The following is a 20,321-nucleotide window of genomic DNA, read 5'->3' as shown; positions in this document are numbered from 1 at the left end:
AGAGCCTCCGGCTCAAAGATTACGATTTTGTTCTGAGGTGAAATTGGAGAATAAATGTGAAACACAGATAAAATTGGAGCTCCTATATTACTAGATATGCTATATTAATTTTTTTTATTTATCTGATATAATCTGAAAGATGTTTTTATACCAAAATCAATTGGTATAGTCTGTGGCATACTGTGAATATTTCTATTCATTTCTTTTGCTGTGCATTTTAAAGATCTGATCTAATGCCCATAACATTAATGGAAAGATTCCCATTGACTTTAATGAGCCCTGGATCAAGCCCCAAATCTCTCCAGACTAAAATATTATTCAGATGATTAAATTTAACCTCCAATACTTCATGAGAAGCATAAAATATTTTAACCCAGATGGTCAATTTAAGGTAAAATTTTAAACACTCACTAATGAGGACTTAGAATGATAGTGCTTTCTTTTTTGGGCTTCAGTGGCTACAGTTCAAAAGGAGTATTTTCCCAAAGTTACAAGATAGCACTTTGGCACATATTGGCCCTTCTCTGTTTTTTTTGTCTGTATTTTAGACTGTAAATATGTTGTTTCTACAGGTACACCACGTTATCAATATCCTAGCTGGTATTTATGTACACAAAGGAAAAAAGGAAGCCTGTCTATTAATGATGAGCACCAATCATCCAGGTAGTGCTGCAGAACTTTGTTGTTTCTCACACTTAAAACTGTTAATTTCAACCTTTACAATCACCATTACAAAAACAATACTCACTTTTCTTTTTAATTAAACGTGAGTTCTAAGAATTCTTTTATTTTATATGGGACCAAAGTGCGTCAGTGTGTGAAACATATATTAAAAATGTTGCTAGGTCTATTTCAAAACTATGCCAAATTTTATCTCAATTTTAATTTCTGTGGGAAAAAAATCACTGAAGTTATTTATTAGCACGTACTATTTTCTTCACCTGAAATGTGAAAAAAAATACCCAACTAAAAATATTTGTAATAAATTGAGATGGCTGATTCTCCAATATGGTCTTTTTTCTACTATAACATCAATTTCTCTTCAGGGATTTGTTTTCAGAACTACCAAATATGACTGTAAAAAAAAAAATCATAAAACACTGGGGGGGGGGTGGCAAGGTGACACTTTTTATTTGCCTTCTGATTTTCAAGCCTTTACAATTCATACTTTTAAAGGTTCTATCTTGAATCATGAGGGTTAGAAACTTTGGGTATATCTAAACAGCATCATGCCATTCCATGACATGGAGACATACCTTTCCAAAAGAAAAGAAAAGATGAAGAATGACGTGACTCCAGGAGCTTAGTCTTTAAGGAAAACACCAAAGCCAGCAAGATTCATATTAAAATCAGAAGAGTTGGCAACGCTCTGGCTTATTTCTTGACACTAGTTTGGCAAAATAGCTTAAAGAAGAGTCTCAATCTGGTACAGCAAAATATCTGTAGGCCTGACAAGTAAACTGGAGCTTAACATAATTTCATCACAATACCATTTTCTTTTTTGAATTTGCATTACCAATTGATTTTCAGAGTTACCAGCTTTCACAATTTTATTGCACATTATCTCTGAATTCTGGGAGTAAAGAAGATCACAGCCTCTGAAATCATTCAGGAACTGAATTGAGTATCTGGTAAACATATAAAAGGCTAAGAACAAAGGGCAACTAAGCCCAAAGTCTTGCAAAGAAAAATAAATTGCAACTACAGCATTTAGTTGGTCTAATAAAAGATATCACCTTTGCCCCAAGAGTTTTGTCTGCCTAAGAACAAATGGTAGCCTTTTTACTGATGCTGGAACATTGTTTTCTAGTTCTTTAAAGTCATACGGTAGTGGACTCTGGTCCGTTAGTCTAGCCATGTAATTTTGACTCTCATCCAAGACTTAATAAAGGAATTCTTGGACCTCAGAGCAATGTAATTTTCTATCCCTTGTCAACTTAATTACTGAGTTTTTATAAATTGGATATGTACATAGCAGATTGACATCAGTAGCAGTTGTTCAATTTCCTACTGAAAGGCAATAACTACCAAGATCAGTGCAATAAAAGAAACTATGTAGGATGACATCATTAATAAAAATATTTTAATTAGAAAACCTTTCGTGTTATGTATAACATCTATAAATAACATTCCACCAAACACTATAAGGTGTGTATATATTGAATGTCATACAAAATTTCAATTCTCTTTCAATGCCATTAATGCCCCATTTAAAAGCTAAGTGACAATTCCAAGAATAAAAGGTTTCCTTTATGATTCATGCATTCCTAGGGTTCACTTCTTGGAATAAGTATGAATGTGACCAGTTGTGTCTAACGTGCCTGCAAATTTTGTGTTCCTTGGAACACAGCTGTAACAGGTAAATTAAGGTCAAGTGCATTTTCACAGCACAGAGTTTTAATTTTTGTTTGTGAACTCAAATGAACAACAAATGGGGACCTCTACATCTGTCACTGCATATGGCTTCTAACCAAGGGCAAAATTCTTCAGGCACCTTCTACTGTGCAGAAAGGAGCTAAGCAGCTCATCATGTGCAGGGAATGTACTACATAGATCATACATGGAGAGAAGCCCCAAAGAACTAGCATGTTGCCCCTGTCTAACATATTGGACATTCCACATCTTCAATCCCTGTTTCCTCTCACATACCCTACTAACCTTAGCACTGCTAAACATCAGTAGTTCCAGTCTCTCTCAGCACTGCCTGATCCACATTCTAAACATACTCACAGACTCCCATTCAGAAGGACATCATGCCCCTCTATAAACATCCAATTAGATGCCAACTAATCAATAATTTGTATCCCCAAATTCAACATCGCCCAATTTATCTGACTCCTGCTTTCTCTACAGACCTGTGCCTTTTGGTTATGACTCCAATTCAATTTGGCTAAGTACAGATGGTCAAAAAGCCTGAGGCTGTATCAATTAAATCTTTGCAGGTTAGTCTAAGCTGAGTAGCTTTAACTGATAAGCAAGTGAATAGGTATTCATTTTTGATTCCACAAATGTATCCACCTGCCTGCAGTGGCCCAGGTAAGAAGCCCCGCAGTGCTAAAGCACCGCACCCCCATGCTGGAGCAGATAGCTTGGGCCAAGGTTAGCGTGCCCACTCTGAGAGGGGGGATTTGCAGGGGAAGTGTAAAGCATCCTGGGATTCTGGGGGACTGTGAGTTAACTTGAATCTGGAGGGTATCTGAGACAGTTCAATAAACTGATTTAACCTAAATCAGTTAAATCTTATACTACATCCATCCAGGTTGGTTTTTTTTAATCAGTTCTGGCCATTTTGAAAGTGGTTTATATGCACTGAACTTCTGCTGTGTTACAGATTTGAACCAGTTTCTGAGACTTATACAGGTTTATGTGTAATTTCTGTCCCTTTACGTCTGCATAATTTCAGTCTTATATCTCCCTTGTTGGAGAGGGTCTTCCTCCAGTGTTTCAGATCTCCACACAGATGCTGGGCTGACCAGAGGAATACTTTATCCAATGTGTGGTCTATAACACGTTCCTCAAGCTGTCAAGCTCTTCTTAAGCATCTCTCAGCGAATATTCATATATACATTTTTTTTACATTCATTTCTCCATTAAAAAAGTACAGCAGCACTGAAAAGTATGCAGTTCCTGTTTTTAACTTATAGCTGATCAAGAACATTTTAGGAACATGTGCCACCTGTGCTCTCCATGTGGAACTCCCACTCCCACTGGAGTCTAATAATAACAGCAGTAATAATAAATAACAATTTGTTACTTACATGTTGCCAGTGCCAGAAGGCTTCTAGGCACCTGATAAACTACAAGTAAAGCAATGGCAAAAAAGCAAAAGCAAAAAACCCACAAAAAACCAAACCCAAAACAAAACAACCCCCCCCCCCAAAAAAAACCCCAAAACAAAACAAAACACGCACAACTCAGATTCACCAGCAGGCACATATACAGCTAGGCTAGAAAAAGAAAGATCTCAGCCATGTATACAGACAGAGACCTTCAAAGCCATTTAAGAGAACAAACCATCCAAAATCCTGTGACAAACTCCCTCTGGGGCTACCACATGACCGCTTAAAATGATCAACAGAAATGTTCAGTCATTTGAAGCAGTCATGTGGTTTTCAGTCAACTTAAGTTAATTCAGTTGGAAAAAGTACACCTTTTTATCCATGTAGGCAGCACCTACCTGCATCCTGTTTTGTTTAGCACTTCCCAGTATACTCTGGAATTTCTTGAAGATGCAAATTACCATACTGTCATTTTCGATCAGTAACTCCAAACAGGTGAAACTCTGGTAGTGCTGACACTATATTAAAACTATACTTTAGATAAGTCTTAGGCACTTTAAGTCAATTATCACCGAGAAACAACCCAATCACCAAAATGTCCAAACCTTGCCTGCAATGTAGATGCCACTATATATGCAATAAAACTGCACTCTTTGGGAAGTGTGTGTTTAGAAAATCCTAGGGTGGATGAAACATCAGTGAAGTTAGCGGGGTATGTTGAATGTGCAACAAATGCTGAATTACACCTCAGAGGTTGTGGGATATTTCTATTAGAAGAAATGCAGCTGAGCAGGGCAGAACCTAGGACAGCATTAACTAGTGATAAAATTCACCCCCCAGAGGACCATAAGATTAAACACTACTTAGATCCACAAAATAAGCCAAGAGCTGCATGCACACAGGCGTGGATGTTTGGTTTCCTGGGGACAAGAAGTAGTAGCACACCTTGTGCCACCACTACTTGTCCCCAAGGAACACCCATGCTGCTCACCCTCTGGCATGCCACAGGTTATTCAAAGTTGGATAGGGAGGCTGGGGCCAGCAACTGTGCTGGTCCCAGCAGCATTTATTACCTAGTATCTTGGGAGCCAGGCAAGCTGCAACCTCTGTTGCAGTTTCTGCAGCTGGGTGCCTGGCCAGCAGCCAGAGTGGGCCAGGCTCTGGTTTTGTGGGGGTGCAGTGCTGCCATGTGCACTGCCCTGCTTTTTTCCCCGTGAGCGGTTTTTTTTTACTCCGGGATCTCCGAGGGTGAAAAAAACAAACAAACTCATGCTGCAAGGTAGCAGCATGGGGAACACCTGAATGCTAAATGCGTCTGTGGCACCACATACCACATGACCACACTCATCTGGATGCAGACAAGTTGTTCATGTTCCTTCCGTCTTAGTGACAAAAATCTACAGAAATATTCGGGCTTCAAGTTAAGTGGGAATAGCAGGTCTTAGACTCAGAAGTTTATTAGAACAGTAATTCAGATAAAAGGATCTTTAATTCTACTAAAAGTATATAAAGCTATCAGCGATTCAAGTCTATACAGCATTCTGTGGCTGAAATTGCATTAAGAATTAAAACTGCATTCTTAAAAGCAGTTTCATGAGCACTTTGCAAATTAGGACCTAAATTAATATAGGACTTTTGGAAACACTCTTTACAATTATTATTATATTCATTCCAGCATTCAGACACTGACATTTGTAGTGCTTAAATATGAAAAGTTGCAGCACAAAAGGGACCACATACAATGGAAGGAATTTGGGATATTTTTGTTTTAGTGTTTTCTTCAGATAAATACACAGTTGGTGTACAATCCTGTGGATTTGAAAGTCTTTGCATAAGCAGCGCACAGTTTATCTTGTTACATTATACAATATTAAATGTGTTGGAGATCATTTATATTTACTGAACGTTGTCCTTTCTTTGTGGTTTTACTTTCTGTTTCAAGAATAATCAGCAAGTATTCTTTGGTGGGATTTCAATGTTTTCTTAATTTGGTTTCCTGAGGATTTTTATGTCATATAATTTTATATTATTATAAATTTGCTATTATATGTCAGCATATTAACATATTTTTAAATATACAATCAAAGGTCAGTAAGGATTAAATTTGTACTTACTATTTAACTAAAAGTGTGTACTTTGTATCTGTTGATAGTTTTGCATGCTTGGCATATGGTGATAAAAGTTCCATTTCCTCTTCCAGTTTAAGGAAAAATAAATGATTGCATGCATAGACTCTCATCCTTTTTTGCCACACAGAATGCTATAGTTGCAGCAAACCCTGATTAAGTTGGTTCTTTATTAAAAAAAACAAGCAACAGCAGGATTTTTTTTAGTGCAGACACAAGCCTGGCAATTTTCTCTACTAATTAAGAATTTAATTCAATGGGCCACCCTGAGTTTTAACCACGCATATTCCCATTAAATCTGCCATGTGAATGGGCAGGCATGATTTTAGACAGCAGAGCAGAGACTGCCCATAGCTGGGGATCTACCTCCCATGCCTCCAGTTCCAGCACTTGCAGCAGGGGAAGCCCCACACTAGAGCCTGCTGCTTCCCCTGTTCCCTCTTGCACAGATCCCTGCACTCTGTTGGGAGTGGAGGGAGCCCTGCCCCCTGCTTTCACATGGAGTCCAGTGCAGGGCTGCAGGCCCACAGAGTGGAGCCCCTACAATAGAGGCAGCCAGCCATTGGAGACATCTAGGGGGTGCATGCGGGTGCATGTGCACCCCCTGAGATTGGCCATGCACCCCCGGAGAGAAGCACCAGTGGCGCTTCTGGGTTGCCACTGGCACTTCCGGTTTTGCTGCTGGCACTTCCACTGGCAGTGGTGGAACCAGGTTTATCTCAACTGGTTTCGGCCATTTTGAAACTGGTTTATGTGCACTGAATTTATGTTCTCTTTTAGGTTTAAATCAGTTTCTGATCACTTAAACTGGTTTATGTGTAATGTCTGTCCTTACCCTAAGTGAACAGAAACTGGTTTAAGCCTGGAACAGAACATAAGTTCAGTGCACATAAACCAGTTTCAAAATGGCTGAAACTGGTTTAAGATAAACCTGGTTGAATACAGTATCAGACTTAACTGATTTGGCTCAAAGTGGTTTATGCAATGTCTGTCCCAGACCCCTTGCTGGTTTAAATTAAACTAGACACCCACAACATTCCAGCATGCCCTCTGGGCTGGGTGGGACTCTATTTGTCCCAGACTTGTTCCTGGTTTAAATCAAATCACAGTCCCCCAGCATCCCAGCATGTTTTGCAGCCCTGGGCTGGGCTCAGCTGTGCTGTCTGTGCAGAGCAGGGTTGGCCCCGCTCCTCTGCTCTGTAGCCAGAGCAGTGAGGGCTGGGTGACAAGGGGGTTGGGTGGGAAACCTGGCTGGGGACCCAGTCCGGTCAGCCTGGCAGGGGTGGAGTAGCCCCTGTCTAGCATTTCCCCTGCTTACTATTTGAGCATTGGGGGATGTGGCCAGATGCTGGCCCTGGTTGGCATCCTGAGGTGAAGGGGGGAAACAAGGGAGGTTTAACCCCTCTTTAATCTCTCCCTCCTTTCCCCGCTTCAGCTCAGCCAGCATCTGGCTATGCTCCTTGCTGCTCTAGCAGCGGCAGTAGGAAACTGAAATGCCTGGCAAGGGCTTTTTCCTCCTTCCCCTTCCAGGCTCACCCCTAACTGGGAACTGTGCAGCCCAGAGTCGGGGTTTAACCCTCCCCTCCAAATGGCCAACCGGGGCCTAGCTACACCCTGCCCCTCCACTCATCCCTGCTCAGCTTCCCTCCAGCTTTCTGGCCACTGACAAAGGGAAGGGAGGGCTTGCTTTAGCACCCCCGGCTTCTAGCCTGAGCCACAGCAGGCATTTGCCTGCATAAAAAGTCCTTTTTCAAATATATAGGGAGGGCGAAGAAGGCACCAGGTAATGTGGGGCCCCTGCAAAGTACGCTGGGCAATCTGGTGGTTGCGCCAGAGGAGAAAGCGGAAATCTTTAACCAATTCTTCACCTACGTTTTCTTGTGCAGGGACTGGGACTTCCCCGCTGTGATGCCAGACAGACTCAAGGGGAACGCCTCCAGACCTCAGGTGGGGGAGGACCGGGTTAGACAGCTTCTGGAGGGGCTGGACATGTTCAAGTCAGCGGGTCCAGATGCTCTCCACCTCAGGGTGTTGAGGGAGCTAGCTGGGGTTATTGCAGGGCCCTTGACACGGCTTTACGAGCGCTCGTGGTGCTCAGGCCAGGTGCCAGATGACTGGAAGATAGCTAAGGTGGACTTAAAAAAAAAAGGGAAGAGAGAGGACCCAGGCAACTATAGGCCTGTCAGTCTTACCTCAATCCTAGGGAAACTCTTTGAGAAGATCCTCAAGGAGCACATCTGTGATGGGACGGCTTCAGGGATGATGCTCAAGGGCAACCAGCATGGTTTCATTAGGGGCAGGTCATGTCAGACCAACCTGATTGCCTTTTATGATCAGGTCACAAAGGCAACGGATGCAGGTGTTGCCATGGACATAAGTCTTTCTAGACTTCAGCAAGGCCTTTGACACCGTCTCCCACCCCATCCTCATTAAAAAACTAGGCGACTGTGGCATTACTGCCTACACAGTCAGATGGATTCCAGATTGGTTCAAGGGTCGTACTCAGAGGGTGGTGGTGGACGGGTCATATTCAACCTGGGGGGAAGTGGGCAGCGGAGTCCCCCAGGGCTCGGTCCTTGGGCCTGCGCTGTTCAATTTCTTCATCAGCGATCTGGACGATGGGGTGAAAAGCAACCTGTTTAAATTCGCTGATGATACCAAAATTTGGGGTGAGGTGAGCACGCTGGTAGGTAGGGAAAGATTGCAGCAAGATCTGGATAGGTTACAGGAGTGGGCTAACATAAACAGGATGCGTTTCAATACTGACAAGTGCAGGGTGCTGCACTTAGGCAGCAGAAACCAGCAGCACACTTATAAGATGGGAAACTCCCTTTTTGAGAGCACGGAGGCAGAAAGGGATCTTGGAGTCATTATTGACTCCAAGATGAACATGGGCCAACAATGCGAGGTCGCGGTTGGCAGGGCTAACTGGACTTTGTTGTGCATCCACAGGTGCATCTCAAGTAGAGCCAAGGAGGTGATCTTCCCCCTCTATGTGACACTGGTCAGGCCACAGCTGGAGTACTGGATCCAGTTCTGTGCGCCCCATTTCAGGAGGGATGTGGACAACATTGAAAGGGTCCAGAGGAGGGCCACCTGCATGATCTGGAGACAACAGGGCAGACCCTACAATGAAAGACTGCGGGACCTAAACCTGTTCAGCCTTCACAAGAGAAGGCTGAGGGGGGACCTGGTGACTGTCAATGAACTCACTGGGGGGACCAGAAGGGTTTGGGGGAGACACTGTTTCCCCTAGTGCCCCCTGGCATAACTAGGAATAATGGACACAAACTATTGGAGAGTAGGTTTAGATTAGACATCCGCAAGAACTACTTCACGGTCAGGGCGGCTAGGAACTGGAACCAACTTCCAAGGGAAGTGGTGCTGGCTCCTACCCTGGGGATCTTTAAGAAGAGGCTTGATGCCTCATTTGAGTCCAGTTTTTCTCCTGCCCAGGCAAGGGGTCGGACTTGAAGATCTACAAGGTCCCTTCCGACTCTACTTCTATGATTCTATGATTTCTGGAATCAAAAGTGAGTGTCTATTCACTTGCTTCTCGGTTCAATCTATACAGGTTAAACTAACCTGCAAAGATTGAATTGATTCAGGCTTGGGCTTTTTGAACATCTGTACTTAGCCTGGTAGACCATATACGTGGATTTGTCATTACAGTAAAAGCTCTGTTATCCGGCATCCCCTGGGAATAGGGATGCCAGATAACAAAATATGTCAATTTTCTTTATACCGGTGCCAATCCGATATTGGACCGATGTATCGGTGCACCTTTATTATATATTACATTCTATTATAGTGTCTAGAGGGCTATACATAACTGTTTTATGACATATTTACAACCTGAGAGAGAGAGCTCTAAAACTAATGTTTATTAAAATGCTCCCATACATATATATCATTCTTTTTTCAAATGCATTAAGCACCATTAAGAAACCACACCTTGTTATCATTTAAATGCAATCTCCTCGCTTCCTATTCTGTAAGTTGATGCATTTTTCTGATTATATTTTCAGCAGTCGCAGAAAGAACAGTATGAAGTCTAAACATGTTTCATAGTTTCATAGTTTCATAGTAGCTAGAGTCGGAAGGGACCTAGGTAGATCATCTAGTCCGACCCCCTGCCTTAGCAGGAAAGAGCACCGGGGTCAAATGACCCCGGCAAGGTGCTCATCTAACTTCCTTTTAAAAATCCCCAGGCTAGGAGCCTGCACCACTTCCCCTGGAAGCTGGTTCCAGGCCCTAGCCGCCCTGACTGTGAAGTAGCGCCTCCTAATATCTAATCTAAACTTACCCTCCGCCAGTTTGTGACCGTTATTCCTGGTCACTCCTGGCAGCGCACGGGGGAACAGGGACTCCCCCAATACCTGCTGATCCCCCCTGACCAGTTTGTAGCAGGCCACAAGGTCCCCCCTTAACCTTCTCTTGTGGAGGCTAAACAGGTTCAGGTCCCGTAGCCTCTCCTCATAAGGCCTGCCCTGCTGACCCCTGATCATACGAGTGGCCCTCCTCTGAACTCTTTCCATATCGTCCACGTCCCTCTTGAAGTGTGGCGCCCAGAACTGGACGCAGTACTCCAGCTGCGGCCTGACCAGTGCCGCATAGAGGGGGAGGATCACCTCCCTGGACCTGCTCGAGATGCATCTGTGGATGCATGACAGGGTACGGTTGGCCTTCTTGACTGCCTCCCCACACTGCCGGCCCATGTTCATCGTGGAGTCAATGACAACTCCAAGATCCTTTTCCGTCTCCGTGCTGGCAAGAGGGGAGTTCCCCAACCTGTAAGTGTGGTGCCGGTTCTTCCTCCCCATGTGCAACACCTTGCACTTATCAGTGTTAAACCCCATCCTATTCTCATCCGCCCACCGTTGCAACCTGTCAAGGTCAGCTTGTAGCCTATTGCACCCTTCTAGTGCACCCACATCCCCCCACATCTTAGTGTCATCAGCAAACTTGAACAGGGTGCTTTCTACCCCCTCATCCAAGTCACTGATGAAGATGTTGAACAGTGCGGGCCCGAGGACCGAGCCCTGGGGGACCCCACTGCCCACATCCTTCCAGGTCGAGAAGAACCCATCCACTACCACCCTCTGGGTGCGGCCCTCCAACCAGTTGGCGACCCATTTGACCGTGTGGGCATCGACACCACAGTCTCCCAGCTTTTTGATGAGGACAGGGTGAGAGACAGTGTCAAAAGCCTTCCGGAAGTCCAAAAAGACTACATCCACAGCAACCCCTGCGTCTAATGATTTGGTGACCTGATCGTAAAAGGCCACCAGGTTGGTCTGACAAGACCTGCCACTGATGAACCCATGTTGGTTGCCCCTGAGCATGCATTCCCCCGCAAGGCCCTCCTGGATGTGTGCCAGGATAATTTTTTCAAAGAGCTTACCCGGGATTGAGGTAAGACTAACTGGCCTGTAATTTCCCGGGTCCTCTTTTTTTCCCTTTTTGAAGATAGGGACCACATTGGCCCTCTTCCAGTCCTCCGGCACCTCGCCAGAGCACCACGAGTGCTCATAGAGCCGCGCCAGGGGTCCCGCAATGACCTCGGCCAGTTCCTGTAGAACCCTAGGGTGAAGATCGTCCGGACCAGCGGACTTGAACACGTCCAGCCTCTCCAGAAGTACCCTAACTAACTCCTCGCTAACCCCTGGCCCAGGCGTGTCTCTCTCTCTCTGTTGGTGAATCACCCGTAAGAATAATCAATAATAATGCTACACTTGTGTAAGCTTTTAATGAAGAAAACCTAAAACTGTTGACAGAGGCATGTACACCACCTTCAGATGAGCAAGGATCACAAAATCTGGAAATCACCATGGTGCAGACAATTTGGATAAACTGATATATACATTAGCCCCCCTGAACTCTGCTCAGGAGAAACAGGATTTTGCCTGTGTCTTCTGCACTGGAAATTTCACCCATAAATTTAGTTTATACACCAAGTCCATGTCAGACTTAGGAACAGAATACAACCTAAAGCAAGTTGCAGTTTGGTTCTCAAAACAATGCCTCGGGTTTTTTCTCCCTCAAAATCTTTTAAAAACTCAACTCTGGTAATTAATGAAATTGGACAAAATGTAATATAGTTTTCTGCAAGCAAATTTACAGGTATGCATTATATCTGCCAAGGATGACCACAGGAAGACAGATTCAAATCATGGAAGTAAAGTGGAAGAAATCCAAAGCTCTTTTAGCATTGAGTCAGTTTCAAGTCACGTCAAAAGCAGCCTTGTTTCAACTGAGATTTGGACTGTTCAATACACTTGATGAATCAGATGTAGATTTATGTCTGCCAGAGCAGAGAGATAGTTTTTCAAGTTTTCCTAAGGTTAAAGGGACATAAAAAATTGCCACATGTTGGAACAGTCAGTTGGTTGGCCTAATTAGCTCATTAGCAACTCATCTATGAGGTGTTACTACAAATCATCTTTCTTATACATTACGGGTTTTCTTATACATGGGTGTGGTGAGCGGCCAGATTTGGAGCTTGTGGGGAAGTGGGTGGTAAGTGGCTGGACACGGAGCATATGGGGGGTTGTGGGGGTGATGAGCAACCAGATGCAGAGCGGGGGTATGGTGAGCGGCAGCAGCACGGCATCTGTGTGATCCGCTCTCAGCCTGCCCTGGTCTTGCTCCTGTGAGGCAACAGTGAGGGGTGATGGTGCTCCATCTCCGCCTGCCCCTGTGTGCCCCCTGGGACTTTTCAAAGTACCCCAGGGGTATGTGTACCCCCAGTTGACAACCCATTATACATTATCCATTTCTTATATATAACTTCATTGGCAACCTCACTTTTTAAAGGAATAACAAATTATCTAGCTAATCCTTCCAAAGTTGTACACAAGGAAAAAAATCAGTCCCTTCCTAGCTTCAGTGCCATGAATCACGAGGTATGAATATATTCCAGTGATTCTCAACTGGGGTGGCACAAGACTCTTTAGCGTCAACCTCAGTGCCAGTGCAGCTAAGCACAAGTGTCCCATGCATCTACATTCCCAGGAAGGACATGAGATGCCTGTCTAGGAAGCAAGTATGGCAGGAGCAGTTTTATCAGAGAAACCCACTGCAGGCAGGAACAGCACCTTCTGCTGCAGCTGCTCATCAGTTCAACCCTACATACACCTCTCAGAAACAGAGACATGCAGAACACTTCCTTTTGGTTGGTGGCAGCGGCATGGCAGCCTGGAAAGTCGGGCAGAACCAGTGTTCTTTGCACTGAACCCTAGGCTCTGGTACACCTGTTTACAGGAGGCACATGCGAGGCCAGACCATGAACTGGCTGCAGCAGAAAGAGGTGCATTAGGTTTATTTGATAAAGTAGGTAAGCTGAGTACAACAATGTTTCTCAACTAGTATGCCTTGAGTGTAAAAAGGTCAAGAACTGCTAGTATAGTCAAGACAATGCTATTAACAAATCATAGTTATCTAGACCTAATTGAAAAAGAAAGTCACAACCGGTGCTACAGCAGAGATTCACTGAGTAAAAAAGAGGTTGGGGGGAGGCTATTCTTACTGTATGCATGTGCGCAATACTGTGCCTTGTTTTATTCCAACTTTGTTCTATAGGTGGATGGATAAAATTTTCTATCAGTAGTTGGATGATACAACTTAGAAATGATTTAGACTAGAACATTTCATTAAAGAAGTTTGATTTAATACTTGACTACGTCCCTCATAATTTTCACACAAACAAATGCAAAGTATGAAAACTCTTCCTTTGCACTCTCCCTCTCATCCTGGTTATCTAGTGTCTATATACTTCTGCCTCACCTCCCCTACAATCCAGTAATCCATCTCCCTAACTGGTAGCCATACGAAATGGCAGAATAAAATCTAATTCTTACAATACTGAAGATTTCCCCAATTGAAAGGAGCAGAAAAGAACCTTCAACAAGTATAGTTGGGTATGGCTATGCTGCAATCAAAGGTGTGACTGTAGTGCAACACATAGTGAATGATCCCAACTAGTTTTTGTTTAATTAGCTCAGGTACTGGTAGCCCTAGGCTAGAGACAGACACTAGACATAAATCTGTTTAAGTGATCAGGAACTGCTTTAAACCTGGAACAGAACAGACATTCATTGTACAAAAAACACTTTGGAAATGGCTGAAACCACTTTGAGATAAACCTAGTTGAATGTAGTATCAGACTTAACTGATTTGGCTCAAACCACTTTATGCAATGTCTGTCGCAGACCCCTTTCTGGTTTAAGTTAAACCAGACTCCCCCAGCATTCCAGATGCTTTGCAGCCCTGGGCAGGGCTGTCTGCTCCAGTGAGCTGGACTGGCCCCTCCGCCCTGCTCTCTGGCTAGACAGCCAGCAGAGACAGCAGTGTCTGCCTGGATTCCCCCTGCGCCACCCCTCCCCTCCTACCACCACTATTCCCTGCTCAAGTAGGAATTACCCACTCCCCTGTCCTAGCTAATGCCGAGGTAAGGCAGACAAGACAAAGGCAGACAGGACAGTGTCCACTTAGGGCTTTTTGGAGCTAAGAGAAGAGCTTGAATTAATGATAAAGGCTTTTGTTTTCTTGATGGGCTGATAAACACTGTGTAACTCCCTGCTGTGTAAGTAAATGCTGTGCAACTCCCTGCTGGCCCCATCCCAAGCAGCAAGGGGGAAGGGGAACCCCTCCCTAATCAGAGGGGCCTGGCCATGCCCCCTCTCAGCTCAGCATTGTGGAATGGAAGGGAGATCTGCTCTAGTACTCCCCCGGCTTCTAGCCTGAGCCACTGGAGGCATATACCTGCATTTCCTCAGCCCAGAGGGGATGTCTGTGTGGTTACAGACCACTGTGTGGTTCAGTGTAGCCAGGTTTGACAAACCTGCAAAATTGAATCAATTCAGGCTGAAGCTTTTTGAATGTCTGTCGCTAGCCTTAAAGTCACAATACTATGGGCTTCAGCCACTGCATAAGGACCCAAGTTCCTGAATAAGCTTACCTGGCCCACACTGAAACCCACAATGTCATGGTTTCATTATTATATTTTCACTATCACCAAGCAGCATTCCTAAATTTCAAACACTTACTTATGACAGATGATCAAAATGACACCACCATCACACAACTGGCTAACCTCTCATCTGCTAAATCAGGGGTGGGTAAAATGGCCTACCGATTGATTGGATCTGGTCTATGGCTGCCCCCAAAGCACTCTGCATGGGGATGAGCCCTACCTGGGACAGCCCATTCCATGCTCCAGCTGAAGGCTGCTGGCTCTGGTCCAGGCCAGCATGCACAACTTCCAATGAGGCAGCTCCTGGTGCAGCGGCAGTTGCCCAGGTACTGCTTAGCTCTCCTCACTTCCAGTGGTGGCTCCTCCTTCTGTTCCCGCTTCAGGCAGAGAAGCTTCAGCCAGACAGCTCCTGCCCCTCCATATAGGACTCTGGCTCTAGCTCCCAGCTGCCATCCACCCCTCCACCCAGCTGGATGGCTGGGAGCCAGAGCCTCATGCACTGGGGCGGAAGCCACCTGGCTGAAGCTTCCTCCCAACCTGGAGCAGCGCAACAAGAGGAGAAGCCACCTAAAGCTGAAGGCAAAGGGAGCCAAGTAGCACCCAGGCAGCTGCAGCTGCACTGTGAGCAACTCTGCTAGTAAGCTGTGTGTGCTGGCTAGGGCTGGGCTGCCAGGAGTGGGCTGGAGCAAGGTGTGGGCTACACTGGGCAGGGCTTAGCCCCATGTTGAGTACTGCAGGGGCAGCCATGGACCACAACACCAGGGTAAGACATGCTGCATGCACTCCCTCCTCCCTCCCCTTGCCCCCAGCTGGCTCCCAGGACCTAGCACCCAAGCCTTCCCTCCCCCCACATGCGTCCTCTCCCACAGAGCAGGGGTGTGCAAGAAGTGGCTTTAGGGCCCAGCCCCATGCTGTCGGTGCCCCGCAACTCTGCCCCGTGATCCCAGCCTCGGTTACCCATCCTGTTCTCAAACACTGCTTCCTGCCCACCCATGGCCCCATCCCACATAGGGAGCTTTGGTGAGTTGCCCTGCAGTGGCAGGAGGAGGGGGAATCAGGAGTGGGGTGCTGACCCAGCCTACCGCAACTCATCAAAACTTCCTATGTGGTTTCTGAGGCCAAATAATTGCCCCCCTCCCCCTGGCCTTGTGCTAAATGCTCCAACACCAGTCCTAACTCAACAGAAGGTTAAAGTGGTATTTAACTTTGAAAGTGTGAACTGTTGGTTCTCTGCTAACAAACTCTGAACATTTTACATGGTGAATGGGGATTTTATGAAGGCAGCTAAGTAAAGCAAGAGAGTTTACACTATGAAGAATCCAACATACACTTTGTTCTTTACCATTTTGTATAAAGTAAATTTCTGAGGCTTGGTTAGACCTATGGGATTAAAAGTAAGGCAACAATGTTGTTGCTATGAAGAAGTTTTTACCAAGAATATATGGCAGCATGCAGCTTAGATGAAAGAGCACTGGACTGGTGCTCCTGAAACCTGTACTCTACTTCTGGTTTTACAAATGGCCTGCTGGTTGACCTTACACAAGTCATTTCACCAGAGATGTAACTGGGTGTTTGAGCACCCTGGGTGGCAGCTGTGCATGGGGCAGCATCAGTAACTGTGCTGCCAGTAGCACAGTGATGACCAAGCCAGCCTTGTGTCTCCCCCAACCCTTTCCTCATGCTACTGCATTTCACCTCTCTGTGCCTCAGTTTACCAAATTTGTAAACTGAGTAAAACATTACTATCTCCTTTGTATTGTGCTAAGAGACTATGGGTGATAACACAAGAACATCATTATTATTACTCCTTTGAAGGCCTTTCAGGATTTCAAGAACAGAAATTAAAGTAGGGAGTTGTTTGTAGCTGCAGGTAAACATTACTGTATGCTGAGTGATAATATACATTCCCAATACTGTGTCATGAACTAGGTAAATCTTTCATTGCTGTTAGAACTACAAAGGATGCTGCATTCTACAGCTGCAAACTCATCAGTCAGCATTACTAGGAGTTATTTCTTCCCCTTAATTTAAGAGCAAGAAAGACCATACATGAACATTAGCATCTAAAGAAAAATAATTTAGGAATGGATATCCAAATTCTCTATCAGTAGGCATAATTCATAAATAAGGAATATATCAATGATGATGTTAGGGTGAGCCACCATTAACCTTGGTTTCTACCCTCTCACCAAGTAACACTACAATTAGTAGTTTAATAGGACCTGACTATTCAATTAACTGAATAAACAAGGAGAGGATTATAAATCTACTGCAAGGAGGCTGTCCAAATTAGCTGTCTTTAGTGTTTGCTATAAATGTCTCTTAGCTTCTAGACTGTCATTTTATGAAAAACCAAATTAAATTCAGATACAAAGTCTTCACTACACTACCCGATGCTGAAAATCTTGCTGAGATTGAGGATTGTCCCACTCAAGTTTGGGCATGTGAAAGTTTCCAAATGACTTGTTCAGATTAGAGTTCTAAATTCACGTCTTTGTGCCCACAAACTGCTAGTACCCATACTGAACAGCAAGAATTCATGCCGTGTTGCTAGGATAGGCGATGTGTGTGGTGGGCACAGGGGACACATGCCCTCCCAGGTTTCTGCGCTAACAGCAGGGCACAGGGCTGCAGCCCAGCCAAAGCAAACACCTGGCAGCAGTGGGGGTGGTGGCAGCATAGAGTTGTGCCCCACACACTGTCAATACTTACACATCATCTATGATTGCCAGGGAAATATCAAAGACTAAATCTCTCCTTGCTGAGATACTATCCACAGTGAGAACATGTGCTTGCCAAAACTCTGGTGTTTCTGATATTTTGTCTAGACATCTTTTGAATCTGACTGATGCAGGAACATTACAAATGGTTGAGGAAACTGAAGCTTACAAAAGAGCTCTGAAAGACTTAAAGCCAACATATAAAATATGGGAAATGTGCCTAATGGCATCCAAACTTTCCTCACAAGGTCAAGAGGTGTTTTTCAAGGAGACACAAGAGGGTCATTACGAATTCACAAGAGGTTCCCCAATCAAAATAAAGAAAGGTGTTTTTTTTTTTTTTATAGGAGACATTAAGAGGGCCATTACTAAACATCAACAAGCAAAGATGTTTATCTGATGAAACTGAGAAAGACATTCAAGTAAAGGTCCTTTACTAATAGTTTGATCAAGAATCAAGACTACCCTAGAAAGAAACATTAACATTTTCTCAACTATGGGATAGACCTTAAAAGGCAGGTGACAGCTGTGAGTTAAAGGAGCAGTACTTGGTTGCAACCAACTGCTTTACTAGACATCTTCAAAAGTCACATATTACTTTACTAGCTTGCCATAAGCAGTGTGAAATATGTGTTTCCGTGGGGGAAAAGGAAAAAAAAAAAGAAAAATATGGACAGATGATGGTTAGTGTTATGCTGTCACAAAAGCCTGCATATGGCACCTGAAAACTAAACAGATCTTAGGACCCAGAAACTTTGAAGGCAATATGTGTATTAGCATTTTATGCAGTTGGACCAGTTATACTTGTTCAGCAGAAACAGATGCTGATGCATGATTTTTCCATGTTTTTGAATCAAGAGCCATCAGAGTATAGATTTCTATTGTGATTGGGGCCTGTCAACATTTCTTTCTACTTAGAATTTGCCGTTCAGGGGGAAATGCTGGTTGCATGTCACTGGCAGACAGAGTTTTCACCATAAACCTATAACAGGATGTATTGAGACCTGGCTTGTGGTTTTTTGGAGTTGTTTATTTGTTTTTGTCTCCCTTCCCTCCCCTGATGGATTAGGAAAATCATCATTTGGTATTCAGGCAATCTGATTATGAAGACCAAATCTGCCTGTAGATATCCAGTTCGTATGCTGGATTCAGGTTTTTTTCTGTGGTCTTGTACTTAATAGTTCACGATCTACATTTTTAAAGTAAAAAATGAACAGAAACATTTCTTGTCTACTAACAGGTGACTTCATAAGCCTGCAACCAAAAACTGGCTGGATCTGGCATGATCTGTCAAATACACTGCTGTGACACTCCAACACAGGGCAGGCGTTCAGGATAATGATTCTTCGGCTGGGCCAGGAGCAGCAGATCAAGTTTTCAGTTTTGTGAGTGTGGGTGGTGGGGTGGAGGGAGGGATCAGATGCTAGCTGGATCTAGTAGGCTCTGGCTTGTCCCTTCACCCATGAAAACAAACAAACAAAAAGAAGGGTAAGAAAGATGACATGGCACCTACACCCTTCCTGAAACAGGGCAGCTGGCCAGAGAATTAAACCAACAGGGAATATTGATCTCACTAGTGTGCTGTGTAGCATGTCCTATGGAAGATTTCTCTGAGGGGGGATTCCTTCCCCACCCCACCTTCCCTTATGGCAGATCCTTTCGCCTGGGCACAGGATTTCCTGCTGTCACCGAGGTGCTTTGTGTGGCCTACTTAAATATGAACTGCAGACGGTGTTAAGGAAAGGGAAGGAGAGAGAGAAAGAAAGAGAAAGAGAGAGAATGTGAGAGCCAGAGAGAAAGAAAGAGAAAAAGAAATGTCCCTGAGGTGTCCCCTCCCGGGAGTGACACCAGGCCGAAGTCCCCTGTCCGAGGTGCCTGCCCGGAGCGCGCCCAGGGCTCGGACGCGGGCGCAGCTGCAAGCCAGGGGGAGGGAGCGGAGGGAGGGATGCACGCCCAGAGGAGGGGCAGGAAGCGGGCGGGGGGCCGGGGGGGACTTACCAGATCTATGAACGTCAGAAATTTCCAGCTGCCTCCATAGGTCTGGTGCGCGGGCATGTCAATGGCCTTGTAGTGGCACAGGATGGAGCAGTAGGACAGCAGGATGGCCACTCGCAGCACCTGGCAGGGGACAAGCGCCATGTTGCCACTGTTGTCACCCGCCTCCAGCTCCTACTCCCGCTCGCCTCCCTCCCCCAGCTCGCCCGGGGCCGCGGGGATGCGGCTGCGGGGCCGGCGCGGGCCGACGCGGGTGCGCGCGCACTGGGAGGCAGCGGCGCGGGGCGTCCTGTGGGGAGCGCCCGGCCCCGCCCGGCACAGCTGCGGATCCTCCGGCAGCTGCCTGCCCGCCGGGGCCCGGGGAAGGGAAGGGGGGGTTGCCATGGCGATCTGCAAAAACCTGCCCTGCTCCAGGAGCAGGTGATCCCGGGGGGGGGGGGGAGAGAGGGAGGCACCCCGGTGCAGAGCGAGGAGGAAGGTCAAGGCAGCACGGGGCGGGGGAGGGGACCCGGGGCCGCTCTGCTCCACGGCATGTGCACGGGACATGCAGCGGGACGGTAGCTGAGAGAAACAGCAGTGCCCCGGATGGGCACGTACATAGACTCGGTAATGTAGAGCCCTTGCCCCTAAGTAGGGGTTTCACTGAGCTACTCCTCCAATACACTCACACGCTATTATGTAGAGCCTCACCCATATTTAGTGGGGATTTCCTTGGGCTACCACACCT

At 45.5% G+C, this 20,321-nt stretch overlaps 1 protein-coding gene across 1 annotated transcript in view; it reads right to left on the bottom strand.

The window, feature by feature from the left end:
* Positions 1 to 19,971, bottom strand: part of AIG1 (androgen induced 1) — a 211,158-nt gene extending 191,187 nt beyond the window's left edge. The window contains exon 1 of the mRNA XM_090040699.1: positions 19,598 to 19,971. Coding sequence (XP_089896825.1) covers positions 19,598 to 19,738 — 141 coding nt within the window. The 5' untranslated portion in view covers positions 19,739 to 19,971. The remainder of the gene's footprint in view (positions 1 to 19,597) is intronic.
* Positions 19,972 to 20,321: the final 350 nt, after the last annotated feature.

Source organism: Crocodylus siamensis, chromosome 1 (assembly GCF_052110815.1).
Source record: "Crocodylus siamensis isolate JL-2025a chromosome 1, ASM5211081v1, whole genome shotgun sequence".
Classification (NCBI taxonomy): Eukaryota; Metazoa; Chordata; order Crocodylia; family Crocodylidae; genus Crocodylus; species Crocodylus siamensis.
The sequence above is the reverse complement of the archived record's forward strand: the minus strand, read 5'-3'. Positions and strand labels throughout refer to the sequence as shown.